Source organism: Python bivittatus, unplaced genomic scaffold (genome assembly GCF_059951505.1).
Source record: "Python bivittatus isolate LINGU-HERP-01145 unplaced genomic scaffold, Pbiv_v1 ctg000120_np1212, whole genome shotgun sequence".
Taxonomy (NCBI): Eukaryota; Metazoa; Chordata; class Lepidosauria; order Squamata; family Pythonidae; genus Python; species Python bivittatus.
In genome coordinates, this window is record NW_028277037.1 from 252727 (window position 1) to 279472 (window position 26746).

The 26746-nt window shown below is 38.3% G+C and overlaps 1 protein-coding gene across 1 annotated transcript in view; it reads right to left on the minus strand.

The window, feature by feature from the left end:
• Positions 1–26746, minus strand: part of PCLO (piccolo presynaptic cytomatrix protein) — a 252717-nt gene that overhangs the window by 98430 nt on the left and 127541 nt on the right. The window contains exons 7-9 of the mRNA XM_088134818.1: positions 15838–18034; positions 7887–8023; positions 214–295 (exon numbers count right to left, since the gene is read on the minus strand). Of these exons, the coding sequence (XP_087990944.1) occupies positions 214–295; positions 7887–8023; positions 15838–18034 (2416 nt within the window). The remainder of the gene's footprint in view (positions 1–213; positions 296–7886; positions 8024–15837; positions 18035–26746) is intronic.

Genomic DNA, 26746 nt, shown 5'->3' on the forward strand with positions numbered 1-26746 from the left:
AATGAGGTAGCTGCTAAATGAGGAGTGGCTGTATCATATCTTTGACAGAACTTTTGTTATTTTTAAGGAAGTAGCATTTAATAAACATTGGGCTCTGCCATTGCAGAATTTCAACCTTTCTCAGAAATGAAAAATCCTTCTTGTGCAAGTCAGTCATCTCATAACACATTTCCATACCATATAATCCAAGCTGGATATCCTTGTTTGCTTTACCTGAAACAGAGTGATCCTTCGGGTCTCTCAACAGCTTCAGCCTTGCATGGGGAAAGATGTATTGGATAGGCTTCCCAATAATCTAGGGAATATAAAATGTGAAGCCAATTAAAGGTAAAACATGCCCATTAGGTAAATAGCTACTTTGAGTTAAAACATTAGTCTTGTAAACACTATCTTTGGAAATACTTCCTCCTCCTTTTTAACACACACAAATATAACTATTTGTATTTGTAAAGGCACACAGTATGAGAACTATCCCATTGTAATTGTGCACAGCAATGTTGATCCTGAGGAAGGGACAGCATCACTCTCATGGTTTGAGCCAATGGGTGTAGCTGACTGCTTTTGTTCTTATATTCTAGTCTAGATAAATTGGAATAAATCATAGTATGCTGCAAGAGGGTTTTTTTACTCTCTAACTGAAACTTCTAAGCTGCTTTTATAAAGAAATGTATAATTTCAGATATGCCATATTTTATGATGTCAGCTTCATTGACTTCCAGTTGGTTCCTGAGCCAAGTCAATTATTTGCCATGCTCTTTTAAAACCCTAAAAGACCCCCTGCTGCTCAGTGCAGGACCTGCTGAAGCCTTTCAGACAAGCCTTTCAACCTCTGTTTGACCACTTCATGAGGCAACTTATTCCACTTCTTGACAGAATTTCCCCCTAATATGATAGCTGTCTTTAAGTAGATGAAGTGCACTCCTGCAGAAGATGGGGCAGAAATTTGTTCAGAGTTGTTCTAGAAGACAAGACAAGTAACAATGGGCCTAAATTAAACTTAAGTTAGATATTGGGGATGGGGTGGGGAATCACCCTTATATTTGAACTTGTAATTATATTTCAACTAATACATTGATTATTCATTCATCTTACTGGGCAAATATGCCATTTTGATTGTTACCAGTTTGAACAATTTAGATCCAAATATCATGAAGGGCATTATTTTGATACACAATTTTATATTCTATATATATACACAATTTTATATTTTATATATATATATATATATATATATATATATATATATATATATATATGCTTCACATAATGTATAACCATACCTGTAACAGTGCACTCTATTTTATTTCTAAAGGGTTAACTTGCTTTAGTTTTGTAAAGAGCACTGGTTTCTTCCCCCCTTATCTCTTTGCTGAATGCCCGATTGTCTTCGAATAAGCAATTAGCCGAGTACAAGCTGTTTGTTGTACCAAGCTTTTTGCAACAGTTGTGAGGCCCTACATTCTAGAGAAAGATAAGAAAAATCTGGTATGCCATTCCCTTGGTAACCAGAAGAAAAAGTTACATTTAAGTTTACCTTCCTAAGAACCACCTTTCACTTGCTCAGACCGTCCCAAAAATCCCTTGTATGGGTATGAGGGGATGTACTATCTGATTACAGATTTAAATGTCTATAAAGCCTCTAATGTTTGTTTTGCGAGGTGTGGTTCCATCAACATCTCTTGTTAATGTGTTGATTGGGGTCACCCAGCTGTGTCTTGATCAAAATACATCTGCTATTCATCAGAAGTCTCATCTCAAGTCTTCTTATTGGCATTTTATTGAAACTTGGGAAATAAAAGTGCCATACAATCAAATTAAAAAAAATAAATCATTAAAGTCAGGAGAACATTATTTCAAAATGTGAAGGTTCTTGTGAAAATAATCACCCATGCTTTGTACTTAATATGAAACTATCTGAATCTTAATGACTATTTGTAAGTAGGAGTGCTACTTTCTTTTTAATAGTCCTGGTTCTATGACTGGAATAATATCTAACCACATATTAAAACAAATATTTGTACAGAAATCTAGATGGCTTTAATGAAAAAGTATAAAATCTGAACAATGAATAACTCTTCATATGCTTTTCCTACTATAGCTTAAAATTGAGAGAATACTTTGGATCTGAAGAAGGCTTAGCATCTAGGTAATTATAAATTCCCTGGTTCATGAAATCTCTTCCCAATAAAGTTCTTCAATCATTTCACATTGGTGTGAAAAGTTTAATTATCATAAATATTCCTTACACTTATATGTTCAGGAAAACAAGACATATTCAGGAATTATTTTAAAACCAGAGGAGTGTATCCAAGTCTGAGTCAGTTGCATGCCCTTCCTGTTTTGGATCCATAAACTACACTTTTGGATCATTTCAATATTTTCAAAAGAAGGTTGCAATATCTATAATTGTGCACTTTTGACTTAATTGGGCAAACACACAGTCCTAACAGAAAATAATTCTCCTTCCTGCAGTGTTTTGAAATCACTGTAAATCTTTGTAATAAATACACTTATAAACACAGGCTTTACTGGTATCCAGAGAACAATATTCTATTTTGATTGCCTGTAGCAAACAGCACTAAATGGTGTTTGGCAGGATGAGATTAACTGACACAATATATTTCTTGTGGATGGAAACTGAGGGTAAAAAGCAAACATACTATGTACAGAAAAAAAGATAGTGGCTTTTTGAAGGCCTTCCTCTGTTAGGACATGTTTATCTGGGAAAATGTTATACAAAAGTGTAGTATAACAAATATGCAAATACATTTCATATGAGATCAAAGTAATAAATGCATTCTTCTTTAACTAGTCAGGGACTGGCGTACACTTTTTTAAGATACAGGGAAATATTGGAAGATTGTTCTGTGCCTTTACATTATGGAACTTGATGGCCTCTAATAAAGGGGGAGACGGCGGTATTATATTTTGGTTGTCCTTACCTTGGTTGGCTCATAAACTTTTTGCTTTCTTTCTGCAACCTTGTACTCTCCAAATGTGTTGGGATTATAACCAGGATGGTACTATTTTAGATCTCTTCTCTTGGGGCATGTTCCCTTTCTGGTTCTTGCTGCTTTTAAGATTCCCACAAAAATGGTTTCTCACCTACTTTTAAAAATTCATGCAATATAAGGGCTACAAATGTGGCCCAGTGGGGGGTTGAGGTGTGGCTTTCAAAGGGCCCCAGTGTGAAGCTGAAATATTCCAACCTTTTAAAAAATTTTAAGGTGCCCATTTTTTTATACTTAAGATACTCAGTTTACTCCTTAACCCACTCCCCAAGCACCAAAAATGAAAAATCTGGAGACTTCCCTTTCCCATTTGCTATTTGATCTTCTTTGAAACAGGAAGGAAGGTAGCAGTGCATTATCCTAAAATGGTGAAAAACAATTCAATTTCATAATGCCTCTAACTGAATAAGGAAAAAACCTGTGGCCTATTTTTTTTCAATGGGGGATTTGCCAATTCCCCCAAATAAAATTATGAAAATGAAAACAATTATATTTTAAAATAATTAAAAATAAGAATAGAATTAAAAATAAATTGGCCCCACCTACTTTTGAGGCCTTCCTCTTCCTGTGCCAAGCCTGGCATGACATCTACGCTGAGACATTATGCATGTCAAACAGAGGAAAGGAAGAGCAGGGTTAGGCAGCTTCTTGCAATGTTAGCTGGGAGGCTTCTGAGACTGTGACTCCCAAGGAAGCGGAGAGGCTTTTTTCCAACCCTTGTGGACGTGTTCCCTGCCTCTCTTGGCTAGTTAAAGGGGCAGGGAAGTGGGTCCAGGTAATTGTTGACACCTCTTTAGAAGAGAGGGCAATACTAGCAACTGTGAAAGAGGTACTTATCTGTGTCCTCTTTAAAAGGGCTGCCTTGGGCCTTCTTATACTCATCTATTATCCTATATCCAAGCTCCCCAATATCCTTGTTGGAGAAACAATTACAGAAAGCCCTGGAAGAAACAGATTATCTGAACTCATGGCAATCAGGATTCAGGCCTGAGCATTGGACCAAAATGCCTCGGTTGCCTTTGTGGATGACTTGTGATGGGATTTGGATGGAGTGTGAATGTTCTTGTTTGGTGAGACAGTGGCTTTTGATACCATTGGCCACAGTATCCTTCTGGGCTGCCTATAAGATCTGGGAATTGCAAGCACTGTGTTACAGTGGTTCCACTCTTTCCTGAGTGCCACTTGATTTTGGCTGGTGGGTGCTTTGCTACAGAGGTGCCCTCAAGCTTGGTCCTTTCCCCCATTCTGTTTAACGTCTATTTGATGCCATTGATTCAGGATGATGCCTCATCATGATGAAGTTGCTATCCAGATATACATCTCCAACTTAGGTTGAATGGGGGATGTGGTGGAAGCATTCCAACCTAGCAAGGTGCAGTGGCTATTTATTTAGAAGCCCTCTTGATTCTGGGATGATGCCATCTTTGAGATCCTCCTGAACCCACAGCTTCTGCCAGAACATAGGGAGAAGCCACCCAGAGTCATATGTTATGAATTGCATAGCCAATGCATAAATAAATTAACTTAAAAAATAAAATAAAATAAGCCATGACCAACTGGAATACCAATTGCAGCCTCTTCTAGAGTTAGGCACATTGAAGCTGGTCACTCACACCCTGTCAGCCCCCTTATGGATTATTGTAATGCACTTTATATGGGATTGCCCTTGTAGATCATGTAGAAATTTCACTTGGTGTGACATACAGTAACTACTATACTCACTGGACAAATTAAATATTGCCTTGTAATACTATTGCTGTGGGAGCAGCACTGGTCACCAATATGTCTTCCAGTGCAATTCAAGTATTACCTATAAAAAGCCTATTCCATATGAATGTTAGGGTCTATTGTAGATTGTTCAAATAATTTGAATGTATTAATTCCAGAGCTGAAGATAAAGATACAAGATAAACTGAGATGCCACCTATGTTGTATCTTTCCTAGGATGATCAGAGTTGTTGAGACTTGGATGGCATGATGATGATGATGATGACCGATAGTCTGTATTTTTATAACTCCAGTGTCTACGGTGCTGAAAGTTTATTGGGATTATGGAAGAAATTTGGGGTGGGGAATAATATTGAGCAAATTTGTCCCAGTTTCTCTTTTAGCTGCATGCTAGATCTGAGATGCCTACTACAATACAGACACAAAAGAAAAGACAGAAATCTATTTTCAGCATTATACAACTCAGATGAGAGTCACAAATACAACTTAGGCCAAGGAATAGTTCTTTAAAAATTGGAAATGTCTGATACTGTTGTTATTATTATTATTATTTAATATGTAATACTATATTAGTTTGAATAAGAATATATAATATTATTAATTTGTTTTATTGTTATTTTTCTTTTTTTTTTACTTCCAGTATATACATATATATGATTGTCAACTACTAGGAGTCAATTTGGTTACAGTGGTCTAAAGTATAAACTATAATACTCATCTGTTTAGCAGGTGGCACCATGTGGCTGGCCTTGCCTGAGTCATCAGCCTTGGACATTTCAGTAGCTGAAATTTCCACCAGGAAATCCAAGGATGTAAATAGAGGTTAGAGTGGAAAATTGAACAAACATCCCAGCAGGTGTCAATGGCAAGTCACCTCTCATGGGTGGTCAGTAGATGTCACCTTGAAGACACCAGTGGTTGAATTCCCTTTGAGAAAAATACTACCAGTTTTCTGATATCTTTATGGCCTTTGGCTATTAGTGATAAATAGCTTATTAAATGTTCCCTCAAAATTTCTTTAAATTTCCTTAAAAAGCAAAGCAAATTCCCTGGACCTTTCTCATTCTGTGAGCTTCCTTTTTTTAGAAAAGGTTGGTTTCAAAAAGGCTTTCTGGAGACAAGCAAGAAATTTCTCTGTAACCTGAGCCAAAATAGTTCTTCAGGGTGATGTTGGCCTCATAGATCAAAATAGAATCTATCCTAAATGGCTGCAACATTCAGGTTTTGAATACACTCCAAACTTCTGCTCAAGGACAGACACCATGACTGTTTCTCATAAAGCAAAGCCAAAATATGTTTTTCTTCCATCCCTTCTGCATCTCCAGTTAATATTTCTTACATCCTAACAACTGTTTGATCTTTATTTGTGGAACTGTACTTTTTAGTATATTTGGGGGGAGATCATGCATGTGTGGTGAAGAGGGGAATATGTTATTTCTTTATGAATTGCTGTTGTTTGCAGAATGATGCTTCTTCCTTTAGAAAAAAATAAATTGGGCTGTATGCTTTGCACAGAGGCACATGGATGCTGGAGGTTTGCTTGTATTTATTTATTTATTTATTTATTTATTTATTTATTTATTGTGTGTTTATTTATTCATGCTTACTTGGGAGGCTTATTTCTTTGTTTCATGTGCCTGGTTGTAGAAGGTTCATTAGTTTTGCTGTTGCAGCTGAGGTAGAAAAACAGGAGCATAAAAGCAACTGCCTCCAACCAAATGTTACTTGTTTTCCAATTTGGGGATGTTGTAAAAATCTAATGCGCAAATATGTCACTTATGCAATCTGCTTGTTATTATGTGCTTACATAATTAACCTTATATCACAGGTCTACCATTCTATTTAATACATTTTGAGACATGGTAATAGAAGAAGCAATGGATCTGTGGCAAGATAATGTATCAGGCAACGCAGCTGATGAGCTAGCCTTTAAATTGTAAAATCTGCAGAAGGGTATCAGGGGTGGCTTGCCTCATATGATCCTAAAGTTTATTGTTTAGGTCATGCAATGCAGAAATGTTCAATACAACTCTTGGGTAATTCCTATAACAATACGAAATTCCCAGCCCTTTGCTTAGTTTACATTGGCCTTCCTAAAAATATTGCCATTCCAGATTGCTCTGAATGAAAAGGTTTCATGAACGTTTTTGTTTTTGTGAAATATGCCCTCATTTTCTGGTAATTTCTCACTTACTTAAGCAAGGGGTAAAAAGTGTTTCCTTTTTCTGTCTGGAGGTTGGAGAAAGCCAGGAAAAAGATGCAGCACAAGACAAGGTGGAACCACTTTTAATTTTTTTCTTTTTACTGCTTGAAATTGAAACCTCTGTATTGAAAGTCCTTTTGATAAAATGCTAATTTCAAACACCTACTTGGATATTTTATGTTATTCCTGGATGCTGCCCATGTACTCATCAAGGAGATGTTGAGACAGATTTTATTTTTTTATCTTATTGAAGATTGACGACCTCACAAAACCTACTGTTAAAATACAAAATACGTAAAAGCATTGTTCATAACAGAAACTAAGCATATGTGAATTTTGCTCATATCCAGTGACTTCAACTGCTATAGCACCGAATTTAGCTGCTTATCTAGAAATTTCAGAATAGTGATCATTTAGTAGGAAACACACAGTTGCCTGTTGGGGCCAACCCAAGCGGTCTACAATTAGTGGGGAGTTTAGCTCCAACCTCTAAGAATGAGATATTGGGCATTTGAAAAGTACATGTGCAGTTGATTCAATCCTAGTATCAGAGCATATACGCAAATGCTTTTGTGGGGAATATTACTGAATTTCCCTATCATGCCATTGAAGGTAGGATATCCAGGCATCCCAGTGTATTCATGCTTCTGTGGGAAGGCAGAGAATGTGATTAAAATGTTTGGGACAGATCTGCATTGCATAAATCTAATTATGGGTACTCTTCTCAATTTATTTTGTCAGCAGTAGGAGGGAACCATTTCAATTTGGTCTTCTTAGTCAAAGCATTTTATGTTAATCCTCTTAGTTGCAGGTAATTGGGAGAACCCTTAAAAAAAGATGCAAAAGCCTATAATATTTTGTTGTAAAATGACTGGAGAACTGAGTTTTCTTGAAATGGACTTTCTTAAACAATATTCTTGATTAAAAAGAAAAAGCCTTCTTACTTGGTCTTGATGCTGACTTGGTGGTCTTGAGTGGGCTAACTTATCTGGCAGTCTTCTGTCAAAACCAGGTCCATTCTCAAGACGAGGCTCTCGGGGTTTGTCGAACCAATCTGTTTCTTCCTGACGCAGGTGGTAGGCTTTGAAAACCAAGGACATAGCATAGATTCTGAGTAGGAAATGTGAAAAGACTACAATCTGGTATGCACAGTCAACATGCATGTAGCAGCTCATACCTGGGCATGCATTTTAAAGCAAAAGTAGCACACAAGAGTGGAAGCAGACGAACCTAGGTTAGGTGGAAATGGACTATGCCTAATTAAGACTATGTATATATTAGAATAAAATAATAATCTCTTTGGCTTGGTGCAGTTGCTTAAATATTCTATACAAAATAGTCTTCTAAAATGTTTTCTGTTAGCAGGTGGCTTCATAAAAATGTGCATAACTTTTTAGAGATTGTCCTTTACCTGAATTTCCATCATAGTCACTAATAGCAGGATATGGTATATCACCGTTGCATTTTACATAGATAGTGGCAGTGATAGTATATGCAGAATCATCCTTGGGCGTCAATTTTCAGAGTTCAAGCATTGTTTGTCTTCAGGGGCAGTTTTATGGAAATGATGCAAGACATACATGCAGACAGTGGGCTTGGATGTACATTTTAATGTAATTTTAAAAATGTGTTTCCAGCTTATGGTACACTGCACACATTTATATCGATATTAGTGATCAAATGACTTTCAGTCATAAGACAACCTACAGAGCATGCTTAACAGATCAAACCAATAATTTCTGCTTTCCCCTTTTTCCTATAATAAAAAAATTACTTTTCATTACCTACTGCATGGTGTGCATATTTATAACATTATCTACAACAGTGTTGTTCAACCTTACACTGGCTGGGGAATTCTGGGAGTTGAAGTCCACCTATCTTAAAGTTGCCAAGGTTGAGAAACCCTGATCTACAAGATTATGTCCATGTTGAGGGGCAGTTGGTTAAGCCATGGTCCATGAACTATATGTAGGCCCATAGTACTTTGAGACCACAGCATGAAAATTTGGAGGTCAAATGGCTGGGTATCATCGGCATGAGAGCCAATTTAGTGCAGTGGTTACAGTGCTGGCCTAGAAACCAGGAGACTGTGAATTCTAGACCTGCCTTGGGCATGAAAGGTGGCTGGGTGACTTTGAGCCACTTGCTCTCAGCTGAACCTGCCTCATAGGGTTGTTATTGTGTGGAAAATAGGGGAGAGAGAGAGAGAGAGAGAGAGAGGATAAAAATATAACAAGAAGAAGAAGAAGAAGATTTCTACCACACTGCCTTCATGCTTACATGCATGTGTACATGTGCAGGAAGATCAGAGCAGGCACTTCCAACAAATTTGCTTCAGAATAGGGTAGTGACCATGAAGCAGCCAGTGGTCTCTGTCTATTTACTTCTGCTGTTGTTCACATCACTTGCTTCTCTCCTTTTGTGGTGTTTTAGGTACCCATCCGCTGTTGTGAACTTCCCATTAGTATTTGGTTGGCTGCCACAGAAAAACCACAACAACACTGAACTAGATACACTTGATTGTATCCAGCAGTGCTGCTCTTATATTCTTCAATTCTCCTGAGAGCCGCAACAGAGAAGTTGCAGGGCAAAAGCAGCAGACCTGAGTTGTTTCTTGGCTGCAAATCTTTTTGTGCAGCTATTCCACTTAAAGTTCTCACTTCTCATGATCTGATTACATCCTATAGCTCCTATTTTTTAAAAAACCACTAAGCATTAAAAAATACCTATAAATGTCATTATCTTTCTATATGTTTACATAGGCTTACTTAATTTTCAAAAAAATACTGAGTAGAAGACTAAGTTTTAAAACGAATTCATAGAGATATAATATATGCTTGATTATTCTTTTATGTTAATAATAGAAATGTTATTGCAGCTGTAGACCCAAATTAATAACAAAACCAAAACAAATTATGTTAACAGGACATGTAAATATGGCCCAGGCTAAAACTCAAACATATTCTAAGACATATAGAAACAACCAATATAGAACTAAACAGGAAAAGAGCAGATTAAACACCACATTAACATTGTGTGGTTTATGTATATACATATCTATATATGTATATACAGTCGTGGGAAAAACACATGACTTATTACACCATGTCATCATTTATTTTACAAAAATAAAGCCAAAATGGAGAAGCCATGTGTGAAAAAATAAGTACACGCTTACTGTTTCCATAGGTATGAAAAGGCTAAGTAGCAGCCAGGTGCTGCTAATCAAATGCCCTTGATCAATGGATCATCAGCAAGTGTGACTACCTCTATAACAGCCGAAGTTTTAGGAGTTTGCTGGTCTCGAGCATTGAGGTGTGTGTTAACACAATGCCAAAGAGTAAAGACATCAGCAATGATCTTAGAGAAGCAACTGTTGCTGCCCATCAATCTGGGAAGGGTTATAAGGCCATTTCCAAACAATTTAAAGTCCATCATTCTACAGTGAGGAAGATTATTCACAAGTGGAAAACATTCAAGACAGTTGCCAATCTTCCCAGGAGTGGACGTCCCAGCAAATTCACCCCAAGGTCAGACCGTGCAATGCTCAGAGAAATTGCAAAAAATCCAAGAGTTACATCTCAGACTTGACAGGCCCCAGTTAGCATGTTAAATGTTAAAGTTCATGACAATACAATTAGAAAAAGACTGAACAAATGTGGTTTGTTTGGAAGGATTGGCAGGAGAAAGTCTCTTTTCTCTAAAAAGAACATGGCAGCATGGCTTAGGTTTGCAAAATTGCATCTGAACAAATCATAAAGCTTCTGGAACACTGTCCTTTGGACAGACAAGACCAAAGTGGAGATGTCTGGCCATAATGCACAGCGCCACATTTGGCGAAAACCAAACACAGCATATCAGCACAAACATCTCATATCAACCGTCAAGCACGGTGGTGCAGGGGTGATGATTTGGGCTTGTTTTGCAGCCACAGGACCTGGGCACCTTGCAGTCATTGAGTCGACCATGAACTCCTCTGTATACCAAAGTATTCTAGAATCAAATGTGAGGCTATCTGTCCAATAGCTAAAGCTTGGCCGACATTGGGCCATGCAACAGGACAATGATCCCAAGCACACCAGCAAATCTACAATAGAATGGCTGAAAAAGAAAAGAATCAAGGTGTTGCAATGGCCCAGTCAAAGTCCAGACCTCAACCTGATTGAAATGCTGTGATGGGACCTCAAGAGAGCTGTGCATAAACAAATGCCCACAAACCTCAATGAACTGAAGCAATTTTGTAAAGAAGAGTGGGCCAAAATTCCTCCACAACAATGTGAGAGACTGATAAAGTCATACAGAAAATGATTACTTCAGGTTATTGCTGCTAAAGGTGGTTCTACAAGCTATTGAATCATAAGGTGTACTTAGTTTTTCACAGATGGCTTCTCCATTTTGGCTTTATTTTTGTAAAATAAATGATGACATGGTGTAATATGTCATGTGTTGTTCATCTGAGGTTGTATTTACCTACTTTTGAGAACTGCTAAGACCAGATGATTTTTATTATGTCCTGATACATAAAACCATAGAACTCAAAGAGGGTGTAACTTTCTTTTTCACATGATTGTATGTGTTCGCAAAATCATATATGCAACAGGAAAATCAAAGGATTTGTCTTTTTAGCTAGAAGCAACAAAACAAATAACATTTTAAAAAGTAAGTTTGATTCTGGTTAATACATGAATGACTATCCTGAAGTTGGTCATGAAGACCATCATGAAGACTACATCAGAAGGAAGGAAAACAAAAAAGTAGCCATAGATGAGTCCATGTAGTCACTAGGAACTGAGCTCTAATTACCTTCTTAGGCTTATGTTACTTTGACAGTTCATCTCACAGGATATCTCTTTATTCATTGTCTGACTCCTTACAATTGAAGTGATATTTATCCAATAGCATACTTTGAAAAAATGAATACAATATTTCTAGGTTTTATATGCTTAATATTAAGATGCTGAATTATTTCTGGTGGTGGCTTGCTCTTATCCATTATACCTTTCTCCTTGGGTTGGGAGAGGCTGGAGTGAAATAGTTTGGACTTTGAGATGCAATCAATAAATAAGAAAAAGTGGCAGGAACACATGGCAGTCACTGCATTGAAGATTCTGAACTTTTGGTCTTTGTTTTGGGAAAACTGACGAATGGTATCTGTCACGGGTAGTTGTGGTGAACTCATGGGTTTCTGTGAGATAATTTAAATTTTTTCAATTATGAAGTTGGGTTTTCAGTGTTCTTTTGGCTTAGGGGCAGCATGAAAAAATGACTGAGATGCCAAGGGCTGTGAACCAAGAAAGTTTGGGAACTTTTAGTGTCAGGCTTTTGTCTGATCTTCTTGCTTTTGTATGCTTAAATTAAAACATTAAATTAAAGAAATATTACAAGACAGAAAAGCCTTCAGTAACGTCTTCTCACAACTGAACTGATTCAGTAAAGCATGCCTGTCAAATTTCCTATCACACTGGCAAAGTAGGGAATATGTGAACCATGAATTAGCTTTTTTAATCATGCCATATTTTGTATTTTACATGTAATCTGACAAATAATACACTCTGGCCTGCTTTAATTCATGAGTGATTCAAGAAATGGGTCTTGAAGTAGGTAAATAATTAGAATTGTAGCTCAAATAATGTCCAATATTATGTCTCGCTATTATAAAAATTAGGATTCTTGCTTATTCTGTTTTTTTAAAGCTTTCTCTATCTTTGGAACATGGAAAAAAATCCTAATAGAGAAAAGTATATTCATGTATACATTTCTATAAAGAAAATATTTATTTGAATCATTTTCAAAATATAAGGACTGATTGCAAAGAGGAGTAAAAGCAAATGCAATTAAACTTTTGTGGATTTCAACTTGCTGACCTGGAGCCCTATTTAATGTCATATTTATACCAAAATATATTTTGGTATTAAAGCAATAATTGTTATTGAGAAACACAACATTGCCTGCAATGCATTTTATTGGTTAATACTTACAAAAGGTAGAAAGATAGGAAAAAAAAGTTAAAAATGACTCAAGTCTAAATTCCTAATATGTAACTTTACCCTTACAGCCAGTCCTCATTTAGCAACTACCTCAGTTAGTGACCATTCCGAAATACGACAGCAATAAATGGTAGTAAAAAAAATCATTTTCTGACCAAAGCACACACTTACATCCAGATTTCTGTGTCTGACAACAGAAATGAGTGAGAGTAACACTGGTGTTGCTGCATGAGACAACTTTATCTAAATGAGACAGCAGCAACCAATGATCTTCACAGCATCTCTCTCTCTCTCTGTCACATGGTTCACCTAGGGATCATTTTGCTGGAAGGGATTGTGGGTGTTAAGCAAGGACAGCCTGTAATACATAACACTTTATTTGCCTTTTTTAAAGCAATGTTTTATAATTGCACTATGGAAAATACCTTTCTTTAGAATTAGGTGACATTGCCTTTTTGAATTTGGTAACCATTTATTTGAACATATACTTTATTTTTTTAAAAGATCCAAATCTACTTCTTCCTAAGAAAAGATCCAAATCCCTAGTTCTTTCCAAGACATTTCTACATAACTGAACAGGAATTGGGACTTTAATCCTTTATTTTATAAACTTGCTTATATGACAGAAGTATTTGTTAGTTGTATATGCATATGGTGTATGCATATGTAGAGGATTAAGTCATCTGTATAAATTAAATAAATAAATCTTCGTTACCATGCTGCCAGTGGGGACCATGTGAGCACGCGAGGTGGGTTAGGCTTGAAGAGGGAGGGACATGGGCCAAGCTGTATATTTTAATAAGCAAATTATTTTTCATAAAATATTTTGTTTGCAAATTACGCTCTATGAATCTTTCAAAATTTGAGGTTGATTCTCTTTTAACAAGCTTTTTAACAAGCTTATGTACAAAAAATGCTTCTCATAAAGATACAGAGTGTAAACTTGTTTTAACTGACCACTGGAAGCAGGAGGGGGGTGTCTGTTATTCAAATTATTAGCAAACTGGAGAATATGCCACTGTGAGGTTTTACATAATCTGCAAATGATACAAATTAAAGCAAGGCTTCTGGGATCAGAGGAGGTGAATAGCCACCCAAGCACCTCTAGAGAGTTCCCAGTTGTAGGAACTGTGTTGCTCAGTTATGTTGCTTGGTGTCATTCTTTCAAGGTAGGCCAGATCAAGAAACAGACACCACAGGAATTCCAGGAATGCCACTATATTATGGTTCTGTATAATAACAGTATCTTGAAAGCCTGTCCAAGTTCCTTTCTGTCCCCTCTTATAACAAATAAAATCAAAGCAGGCTTATTTTGAGTTCCTTTCTCACCCTTTCTTCAATCTCTGGACTCTGTAATCTCTTATCCAGGTCTTTCCTAAACAGCTTTCTCATACCTTCCTCAACATCAGCTCTACATTCCTTTGCACTTGGCTATAGGTCCAGCCTTGTGACCTTCAAAAGAAGACTGCAGAGAAAGATGTGGCAGAAGAAATAGTTGATTATGCCTTTCTCTGCTGTGGAAGAGTGAACTCACCCCCCAGAGAAAGCTGGCATTTTTTCCTCTCCTGCAATCCAGAGTGTTGGTGCTGGCTGGGAAGGAGGGTTTAAACAGCCCCCCTTCTTAATTGGAGAGCTTGTCCCATTAAAGGGAATTGAAAGCAACCATCTGTGTGGGTGTGTCAAGAAAGGAGTCAAAGCCAGGAAGACAGCAGGGACTCAGCAAAGAGAAAGCTTCAACTCATAGACAAGCTCTTCAGCAGCAACGGTCTTCAGACAGCAAGGGAAAACTTCAATTCTTGGAGCTGCAAGACCAGCTGACCAACTCAAGCAAGCCTGCAAACCAAAACAAGACGGCTGCATGCAGCAGCCCAGTGGCAGAGCTCCACAAACCAGCTCCAGAAGCAGAGGTTGTGAGTTGCTGGGGGTGGGGGGAGAGAAAAGGGTTTTCACATGCAAATAGACTGAGATTGGCTACAAGAGTTGAAGGCCTGAGGGGAAAGGAAAGATTTAAAGAGCTAAAAATAGTTAAGATAGGAAAACATAGTGCTACAAAATATAGAGGTAGGACCATAGATATAGAGATAGAAAATTATAGATAAAATAAGATAGAAATAGATAAAATAAGATAGAAATAGTTGTAAACTTACAGTAATAGGAAGACAGTAGAATAAGATAGGAAAACCGAAACAAAGAATTAGCATTAACTTTAGAAGTAAGGAATGGGAGTTTAATGTTGTACAGTTTTTGTGGGAAAAACAAATTCAGTCTTTGTGTCTGTGTTCTGTACCATATTTAGAAAAACCCTGCACTGCCTGGAACCACCCCACTGTCACTTAGCTCTTGGTAAACCAGCGGCATGTGACTGTAGCTTGTCTTGGTGGTGCAAGCAGGATATGGCAGTGGTGATGGCAAGGAGAAATGGAAAGGAGGAAGTGAGTAAGCAAGCAATGCTTGAAGCCCTGAGGTAAGGTAGCAATGGTGTCATTTACATCATTTGCATCAGAATTCAGCCCATTGTATTAAAATCTGGAAAATCAAGACTTCACTGTGTTAAATTGTTATGATCAATAGTGTGGTTTTTCATCCTTAATGATAGTGCCCTGAAGACTTATCCCACTGAACCAGTCGTGAAAAAAAGGCTTCTGAAAATACCAGCAAAGGGCAAATAACAAAGAGCAAACAACATGCAAACAAAAAAGTAACATAAAATTCAAGTCTAATTAGCCAGGCTTTCAATGTAGCTATGTCAGCAAGCTGAGAAGAATATGCTCACACTTCACACAGTACATATAAGAATGCAGTTTTTTTTAAGTCATAATAGTTCTCAATATATGATGAAATTAGACACATGCATAGAAATGAGGATTTGTGCTGTGAGATTGAGAAAGCAGTCTGAAGTCTAGTTTACCTTCACTATCTGACATGGCATGCTGGAAGTCATCCATGAAGAAAGCAATATCTCGATCATAGCCTCGAGCTCGTGATTCCTCCCTCATATGCTGTTGGACTTCAGGCAATGAATGGCTTGAGCCGAACTGGTCCCTAGTGTCTGCAGATATAGGTGGTAATGGCCCAGCTGCTGCTCTTGCCATTCCCATTGGCTGGCCCACTGGACTTAAAGGACTCTCTTCTTCTGAGTTCTGTGCTACTATTGGAATCCTTCCTCTGCTTTGACTTATAGGTAGACTGGTAGGTTTAGTTCTTCCAGAAGGAGCTACATGGCTGAAGGAAACATCTAGAGGTTCAGCTTCTTGGGCTTTCAATCTTAAAGAAGAGCTGGAAGTATCTCGTTTTAGTGATAAGTCAAGCCCATAGACAGAGGATGGCCGTGAGGAAGGTCTAGATCTAGTAGCACTGGCATAAGATTTGTCAGCATCATCTTGTAAAGTTGATCTCATTGTTACACTCAGTGCTGCCCCGAGGCTTGTTCCAAGGGAATGAGTTAAACTTGGACCTATGTACTTCTGTTGGTCTGTAATATTTTTTCGAAGGCCAAATGTTAGGTCATCTTGGAGGAGCTTTGCTTTGGAAGTGATACTACCAACTGATGATATATTGGAAGTCAAATAGGTTGAATAATCAAGCTCAAGGTCTCTGCTTTCCTGAATTGGTGAAAATTTAGATAATTTAGGATCTATCAAAGCTTTTTTGTGCTTTGATTGCTTCTGATAAAGAAGGGCTGCTGGAAGCTGCTTGGCAGCTTGCTTTTCTAAAGTAAGCCTGCTTATGCTATATTTCTCAGATTTGGGGAAATGTCTGTAATTAGTATCTGCGTGATAATAGTGTGAGAGGCCAGCCAAGTGATCCATGCTTTCTGCACCTCTTCGAAACTCCTGTTTGATCTGATGTTTTAGAAGTTTCAATTCATAAGGATCCTCCATTGGGTCTTCATCAGTTTTCATGTAGCTATGCAGTCTTGGAGAAGTTTGTAGTGGTGCAAGGAAATCTGAGACTTCTTGTACTCTCCGAGCCTCGGTGGTTCGAAGGAGCCTATCAGTTTTGCTGAGATCCTTTTCATGTAGACCATATGCAGAACTTAGGGTTGATGTTTCTTTAGCGAGATCCCCAATATCATCAATCAGCACATAACTGCGTGTACTGTGGTGGTCAATGTCTGCATAGAATGAGTCACCAGATATGCTTGAGATGGGACTACTGGCCATGCTGCTCCTTTCATCCAGTCCCATTCTTAAATCCAAAGTGCTATACTTGGTACCCAAATGAGGCACTGAATATGAATTATCAGAGGAAGCAGGTGCTATCATGAGAGGTGGATTGTGAATTACATCATAATTTGTTGTTATCTTGGGATCCAGGTATAATGGAGTTTGCCTTGTCTTTTGTGGAATCATCATCAATGGTGATGAGAGCTGATAGGAAGGTTGTAAAGTTGGTGGTGGTTGAGCTTGAGGTGTAAAGGACATGGTCACCACAGTTTGAGTCTGATAGGGCGAAACCTGCTGTTGATATAAAGGCTGCGGCTGCTGGTAATGTGATTGCTGAGTATACTGAGTTGGTGCCTGAGTAGGAATGGCAGGTGAAGAATATTGATACTGAGTATAAGGACTTGTAGGAGTTGCAAATTGAGTTTCTGGCTGTGTCTGTGGGGGTATAAATTGATCAAATTCTGTTTGGGGTGCAGTTCTTGGTCTTTCCAAGCCATGTTGGGATTCTACCCTGGTAGGCCTGGTGCTGCTAACTTCACTATCAGACATATAATCACGCTCCTCTGCAACACCTTGCAGGTAGGCTCTTTCCCTCTTTTCTCTTTCTTTTAGCAGGGCTTCTTTACGTCGATTTATGCCCATTTCTAGATACCGGAGTTTTGCATCTATTTCTTTTTCTTCTTCATCAAGCTCTGCTTGTTTTTTGCGAAGCTTAGCAGACTCTCTTTCTACCAAATCTAGTTCTCTGTCTATATCCTGGAGGATTTTAGCTCTGGCCATGGTATTGCTTCTGCATATCCTTCGGCGTGAAATTGACCCAACAGTGGGGAAGGCTGATTGTGTTCCGACTGCAACATCCTCTGGAGGTGGGTTGGGTAGAGTTCTTTTGACCTTTTTCTGCATTCCTGATGATGCTGCACTTGAAGGTTCTTTAGCTTGCTGCGCACATAGAAAAAGAGAATATACATTATTTTGGAAATGGGTAGTTCAAGGCAGCAAACTTGTGACCCATCAAGCTAAAGACAACACACTCATTGCTAGAAAAAGTGAAAAAAAAATGGTTAAATGACTGGAACAATTTTCCTGAAGGCATGAAAGAAAAACTAAAGAGTTGAGGGGTTTGTCTAGTTTAGAACAGAAAGTACTTTGGGGAAACAAAATAATATTTTATAAATTTGGATGGTTGAAAAATGTGAATAGAGATAAGTTTTCCTTTCATGAGGACAAAATTCAAATGAAAGTATTAGAGTTAATAAAGACCATAAGTATTTTAATATACAATGTATAATTCTCTTATGGAGCTCAGTGTTTAAGGATAAGGTGTTTATCATCGTTCTAGGCAGTTTTAAAAGAGAATTGACCTGCCATGCCAGAGGCAATGTATTAATATCAGGAACTGGAGAGTCAACAATCTGGAAATACTCTGGGGATTTCTTGAAGGATTTGTCTCACCATTGCTGGGAACAAAAAACTGGATTAGTAGATACCTGATACTAGAAACTCTCCTTCATAATGATAAATTTATGAAGGTATTGATGGATTACCATGCATATCTCCTGGACTGTATTTGATTAGTGGGTCACACAGCATGCAGATCTGGAAGACTATAAAACACTTTACATTAAAAAATATATTTTAAATAAGGGTCATAAAGAATTTAATTGGAACAAGAGTATATGCACACATTTATAGAACAATTATTAAGATTTCTGCTGACAAATCCAATAAACCTCTGTACAATATGTTAAAAAAAGAGAAAGTTGATGCTTTTGTTACAAGCAACATATTTACCTAACAAAAATCTACAATGTTTTGTGCTGTGAACAAATTTTCCTCCAAATCAAAACAATTTCTGACATCCATTGCCTTATCGAGGGCACTTAATTTTAGAGATGTGTCTAGTTTGATAACCAAACAGGATGTCAGTTGTTTGAAAATTGTGCCAGGATGAATCTGAATTTGACTGAGCACGCTTCTTCTTTTTCCCCATGCCCATCTAATCAATTTAGGAAGGCATGAAAGATAGGCACAAGAAGGTTAGAAAAGAGAGACAAAAAATGATGAAGAATGCTGCTACTGCAGTGCTATCTTGCCAAAAAAAAAAAAAAAAAGTTAATCTCCCCTCTAATTACAAACTATTCAGACTGCTGTCATATGGCAATAGCGTCCTACCTATTAAATGACCAGGATTGGGTCAATTAGAATTTTGTACCATCACTATGACAATTAGAATTGATTGTTTCCTCAATATATGTTATTAACCTATATGAATAGGTTTTTATTGGATACTGTGTTATGTAATTTTTAAGTTCTGTGTGTTTGGTCCATGACCGTATATTTTAAGAAACCAAATCAAAATGTTACCTCTTTGAGAAAGCTGGCCACCAGCTTGATACCTCCTTCCTTGCTTGCACTTTATTAACATAAAGTAACTTTATTCACTAGATGTGTCTGTTCCAAACTAATTTCTTGCCTCTTCCTACCACTTCCTTATGATCAAAATGTTTCACTTGCAATAAAATGGTAATTAATATTCCAGTTCTAAACAGAACTGGAAATCAAAGTAGATAAGATCTATGATAATAGTTGTCTAGATTTTGTAACAGGCTCAGTAAGTTGAAAGACATAAAGCAATCTGCCTGACAACTTTAAAAAAATATATATTTAGGGAAAAAACAATACTTTACCAAAGAAGTGCATTACTATTTGTCACACCTTTCATCACTTTCTGGTGCAGTGAGTTCTTTATACTTTGTGCAAGTCTACGTTACATCAATAAATCAAGGGAACTAATTTTCTTTTGGCATGTACCGTATTTTTCCGACAATAAGATGTCCCCATGTACAAGATGACCCCCACTTTTCCAGCCCAAAATTAAAAAATCAATATTTTAAAGATAGTGCAGAACACATTTTTATTTAGTAATTAGTTAACATTGACCTGATACACTCGGTGGGAGGAGGTCCAAACCGTCTCTCTGCAGCTCTATTTCCAGGCTCTTTTGCTTAACTGATTACATTCAAGCACGAGTGAAACTGCAGATAGCTTGTCTCTGCAATCAGCCTTCCTCTAATTGGTTTGTTCAGCATCAGCTGACGTCAGTTACATCAGGCTCGTGATTGGAGGAAGTCTGTTTGGGAGACAAGCTATTTCACTCGTGATTGGAGGCTAGCAATAGGAGGAAGCCTCTCTGTAGAAACAAAGTATGGGCAGTTTGGAACCGCGCGATTCTCGGCTGACTTCCTTGAATAAGATGCCCTTTAGTTTTTAGGGTAAGGATTTTAGAAAAAAGTATCGTCTTATAGTCGGAAAAATACGGTAGCTATGATCAAAGCAATTATTAATCATATTTAGAAAGTCTAGTTGCCCAATCTATATTAGAATTTCATCTGTTTGCCAGTTTAAATAGGAATCAGAAATGGCAGTACACAATCACAGAAAAATAGTAAGGGTTTATACAATTTGAGAATTATTCTCAACATATGCTTTTTTTTTTTTTTTTTAACTGAAAACAATTCCCAAGATTATTTACAGGTATATATCAGACAAAGCTTTTTTCCCCCTGATATTCCTATTTCATCTCAGTTAGGAACTCATTGGCCTTTTTTTTTCAGCCCAAACTATGACTGAGAAGTGGGATGGGAAGAAGCGATCAGCTTTAAGGAGTGCTGTAAGGTCCCAAAATTCATATATTTTGAATGTGATTTATTTATTTTGATCAAAGACAAACATGACACAAATAAAGTTACAATTTCAAAACTAAGATTTAAAATGTGAGAAAAATATTAATAATTTAGTAATAAAGATTACTAAGAGCCAATTTAGTGTAGCTGGTTTAGAAACCAGGAGACAGCAACTTCTAGTCCTGCCTTAGGCACAAAGCCAGCTGGGTGATCTTGGGCTGGTCACTTTCTCTCAGCCCTAGGAAGTAGGCAGTGGCAAACCACTTCCAAAAACATGGCCAAGAAAACTGCAGGGACTTGTCCAGGCAGTCACTAGGAGTCAACACTGACTTGAAGGCACCAAAATAAATAAATAAACAAAATAAAGGTTACTAGGATAAAATCACAAAGTATGTTTACCTGTGAAAAACCTTTAAGATTACAGATGTAATCTTAGTGGTAAAATCCACTCAAGATTAGAAGTGGATAAGTATAAGAAAAATTAGAAGAGGATGCATTGTTTTAGATTCTGTAACTAAAGTAAAAGGGAGACTAAAGTCAATGGAATTAAATAGCGATTGACAGATACAATTATGATACTAAAATCTATAAATCCCTAAAATCTATAAATCACTATGATAATTATTAGACTAACTTAGTTTCCAAAAGTCCTGACTCTAGTTTTCCTATTGCTAAAATATTAATCACACAAAACCAAGAAATCAAAGCCACATTGGGAAAGAAATAAAAAGATAATGGAATAAAACATAATGAACTAACTAGTATACTAAAAGAAAAGAGGGACATATTAAATTATACTACTCTAAGACAAAGCTTGGGGTCACCTGAGTTGCAGCAGTTGTTTATGTTCAGTCACAGCTCATAAATGTTGCAGGATCAAACTCTGGGCTATAACTGAACATAATATATATGAAAGATTTTAAGCAATATTTAAATGATGATTCTCGTATCTGGTTATGAACTGATACAACTATTTCAGATAAGTCCAGTTGCAAGTGTGACCAAGTAGTACAAGATGAATATTATTCATTATGCTTACTATGAGTATTATCTTATTGTTTATTTGTCTACTTTTTCATCATGAATGTCTGATGAAGAATTTTGTATTGATTAGACAACTTGCAAACAGCTTTTTTTTTTGGTTCAGTTCATATGTTTTGCCTAGTCTGTGTTTTGGGATGGAGTGCAGGCTGAGAATCATATTGCAAAATTCTGAGAAGTAGGGGAAAAAGAATAATTATGTTTAAAACTGCATATTAGTTAGGGAGATCTGAATTAAGTTGATTTGCTTGAAATACAGAATGAATTTAGCCCATATTAGCTAAATAAAACTTTTCTCAAATACTGATTAGATGGATTCTGTCCTCATATCCTATCACTGCAGCACACCATTATATGAGAATATAAACTTTCACTGGAAAGTAATGATTGGTTCATAGATGTAAATCTTTTTTAATTAAGGCAAGTCACACCTTCAGCTTTCAGATATTTGGTTAGGATAAATCACTGGAAATATATACAGTAAGAAATGTATCAGCTGGCCAGACTTTCATCATGAACCTCCTAGAAAATACCATGCAGTGACTCTGGATTTCTAAATGCACAGAAAATCAAGCAACGTTTATTATTTTTGCCCTACCTTTTTTGTTAGACATGCTGCCTAAATAAAATGTATAATAGAAAGGTACATGCTTCAGTGCTTAAGAGTCCACACTTTCAGAGAAAAATTGAAATATTCCTAAGAACTCTCAGTTCCCACTCTGTTTTGCCAGCCAAAATTAAAAAACATGAACATTTTTAATTTCAGATTTTTTTTTACTGAAGCCTAACATTAGTTTATATCCCCCCCATTAAAAACAATAAATATAAAATTGTTGATTTAAAAAACAACAACAGAAAAGCAGAATAACAGCCTTAAAGAGAGTGCCATACCTGGGGTGCCATTACCACACTGTGTCCACCACACAGTGGGCTTACAAGCACAGCCTCCCAAGTTGATCTCAGTGCATGCATTGGATGGTATCAGCACATCTGTTAAATAGTAGGTTCTGAGCTGTGGAAACTGTGTATATATTACTATTTCTGTTTCTGGAATTGGATTATTTTACTGTTTCTAGTGACATTCGATGAAAAACATATATCACCCCTCTTAATTAAACAAGGGCTATAATGGTAGATTGGATCTGAAGACAAAAAGGTGCTTTGGAATATGCAGGGACATAGATGTACCAACTGTCTGCAAATTTTAAACAAATATGTGAACACATCCTTTTACTGAACCACATAGCAGCTGAGGAGGACAGTCACATGATCCCAAGAAGATCCTGCTGCTTAAAAAAGTGGTGGATGTGCAAGCCAAAGCAGCTCTTTCCCTTCCTAGAATTTGCAAAAAGAATAACGCTTTCCTTCTGCCTTCTGTTCACCTTCGCAGTAAGCCTTGGCCAAGTTACCTGATGCCACTAAGTTGTTCTGACTTCCTCAAAGCTTGTCCGCTCCTGCATCTAGTTATCCTTTCTTATTAGGTAGGACTGCTGCATTTCTCAGTTTCGGATACATTTTTCTAGCAAGATGGCTGAGATGAGTTAATGGAAGATAAGTAAGGAGGAGGCATGAAGAGACAATTTATACTGTGGACACTAATGTGTCCTAAAGATCTCCTTTAGCATGCATTAGTCCTTGCCCCCACCTAAAATTAAAATTTTAAGATAATTTAATTATGAATGAATGAATGAATGAATGAATGAATGAATGAATGAATGAATGAATGAATGAATAGGAAGCAAACTGTTCATAAAAGAAAGTCAGTATTTTGAAAACTGATTCTGCCTAGATGAGTTCTAGTAAACTAGATAACCATAATGTTGGATCTCAGGATAATAACAATGATGATGTTTTTATTAAAACTTGATTTCATGTAACACATCAGAAGTAAGCTTAAAATTCTTTTTATGTAATTATAGCATATTTTGGCATGATTTATTTATATAGTTCATAGGCTGCCTGATTCCCAATGAAGCTCACAATTAAAATGTAAAAAAAAAAAATTACAAATTCAAAAAAGAAATCATGAGTGGCCCAAACACAACATATCAAAAAAAACCCATCCAGCAGGGGCTCAATCTTCATTCTAACCCAAAGCCTGGGAGAATAGTCAGATCTTTACTAGCTTCCTGAACATCATCAGGGTGACAGCAATACAGATCTTTGGGGGGGGGGAATGTCATTCCAGACCACAGGTGCTAGAACGGAGAAGGCATGCTTCCTGGATCTTGGACAATGACACTGTTTGATCAATGGGACCTGAAGCTCACTGGATGGGCAGAAACAATTGGAGTCAGATGATCCTTCAAATAAAGAGGATGTATGCTATGAAGGGCTTTATAACCAAACCCTGAGGTGCACCCAAATTCTGCATGCAAATTCTGGACCAGGTTTAGCTTCTGAATGATCTTCAAGGGCAGCCCCATGGACAGTGCGTTACTGTAATACATTTGGGAAGTGACTAAGGCCCTGTCTGAAGGAATTCCTAGTCCAGGAAGGGATGCTACTGGCGCACAATATATACCTGTGCAAAGGCCTTCTTGGCCACAGCTGCCACCTTTGAGCCAAATTGAGCACCAGTCTTCAATGGGGAAGTACAACCCCACCCAAGTCCAAAGATGGAAGATCCCAAGAACCAGGAGACCCAAACATTCACAGCCACTCATTGTTGTTAGGATTGGGTCTATCTATCTAGACCTGAACAGCCTCCAGACACTGGGACAGGACCTTGCCAGTATTACTAGATTGGCCTGGGACTGAAATGTATAATTGGGTATCATCAGCGTACTGATGATACCTGATCCAAAACTGATGGGTGATCTCACCTAGTGGTTTTATGTAGATGTTAGAACAGAAATGATAAGAGCATCAAGCCCTGTGGCACCCAACAAGTGAGGGGCCTTGGACTCAATCTCCCCCACATTAACACCAACTGAAACTGGCAACTAAGAAAGGAGGAGAACTTGACGTTCCCCACTCCCAAACTTCACTTTCAGTCCAGAAGGATACTGTGATGGACAGTATCAAAAGTTGTGGAAAGATCAAGGACCACAGGGATGGATGCACTATCCCCATCCCAGCTCCAGCAGAAGTAATCAACAAATGTGACTATACAGTGACCTGGCCTGAAACCTGACTGAAATGTATCCAGATAATCCATCTCCTCCAGTTCCTCTGGAACTGAAGCCCAAACACCTTCTCAGCAACGTCCTGGTGACCCTGAGTTTCTCCTATGCCAACCCCCTCCGCAGGGAGGCAGGACCCATGCGATTGGTTTGCCCCCGGCACAGGGTCTGGGGAGATAACCAGGGGATCGTTCTTGCCCAGTTATCTGGGAACGGTTTGATCCTGTTGTTCCTGAGGAAGTGGACAGGATCCTTCAGACTGTGAAGGCCACCACTTGTCATCTGGAGCCATGCTCCTCCTGGCTGGTGAAAGCAGTTCATCCTCAGCCCCTCCTTTGTGGGGTGCCACAGGGTTCGGTTCTCTCTCCACTCCTTTTCAACATCTACATCAAACCGCTGGGTGAGATCATCCGTCATCATAGGATGAGGTATCATCAGTATGCTGATGATACTCAATTATACATCACTATCCCAGGTGAGATAACTGATGCTGTGACCGCCCTCTCGCAGTGCCTGGAGGCTGTGAGGGTCTGGATGGTAAGAAGGAGTGGCTGTGGGTTAATGGCTCCTCTGTATCCGGGACTTTGTCATCTTTGGTGCTCGATGGGGTAGCACTGCCCCAGACAGACCCAGTGAGTAATCTGGGGGTCCTCCTGGACTCAGGGCTCCTGCTCAAAGAGCAGGTGGCAGCCATGGCAAGGAGGGCCTTTGCACAACTTCAGGCTGTGCACCAGTTATGCCCTTTTCTGCATCGGGATGCCCTTCGAACAGTCACTCATGCCCTTGTTATCTCCTAGATAGACTACTGCAATGTGGTCTACATGGGGCTACCCTTGAAGAGTATCTGGAAACTTCAGCTGGTCCAGAATGCAGCCGTGCGAGCTATTTTTGGGGCCCGAAGAAGGACCCATATAACACCACTGCTTCGCGAGCTGCAATGGGTACCAGTTTGCTTCCAGGTCCAATTTAAGGTGTTGGTTATCACCTTTAAAGCCTTACATGGCATGGGACCAGGTTACCTGAGGGACCACCTCTCCCCCACGAGTTCATCCTGTCCCACCTGATCACACAGAGACGGCATGCTCTGGACCCCTTCGGCAAAAGAACTCCGACGAGGGCGTCCAGAAGACGGGCCTTCTCTGCGATAGCCCCTGCACTTTGGAATATCTTGCCCCTGGAGGTGAGATTGGCCCCCTCACTCCTGGCCTTTCAGAGGGATCTGAAGACCTGGCTCTGCCATCTGGCCTGGGGTGAGGAGGGGGATCATCAACTGTGGGGTTGGCTAGTCCCTTAGTGGCCTGGTGTTGCTGCCTTGAACCATCGGCCTCCTGGATTTTCCCCCTTTTATTTTTGTGAATGTGTATTGTTATAGGTTTTAATTGTATATTTATTTATTGTTTTAACGTGTTGTGAGCTGCCCAGAGTCCCCCATTGGGGGGAGATTGGCAGGGAACGAATTTAATAAATAAATAAAATAAATAAACTTTCCTGAAAAAGAAATGTTAGAGACTGGATGGAAATTGAGTTTTTTTAAGGACGGGGTGCACTATCTCCTCCTTCAAGGTTGAGGGGGCAACATCCTCCCTCAAAAAAGCAAAAATCACTGCACAGACCCAGCAACAGATCACCTCCCACGTGGCCTTGATCAACCTGAATCTAACACATAGGTGACAAAGCTTACAATGTGGAGCACACTGTCCACTTACACAGAAGTCACAGCTGCAAATTCACTCCAGAACCCCATACAAGACTCTGCTCCAGGCACCTCCATTTGATCTGTACATTGAGCAAATCTGAGTGAT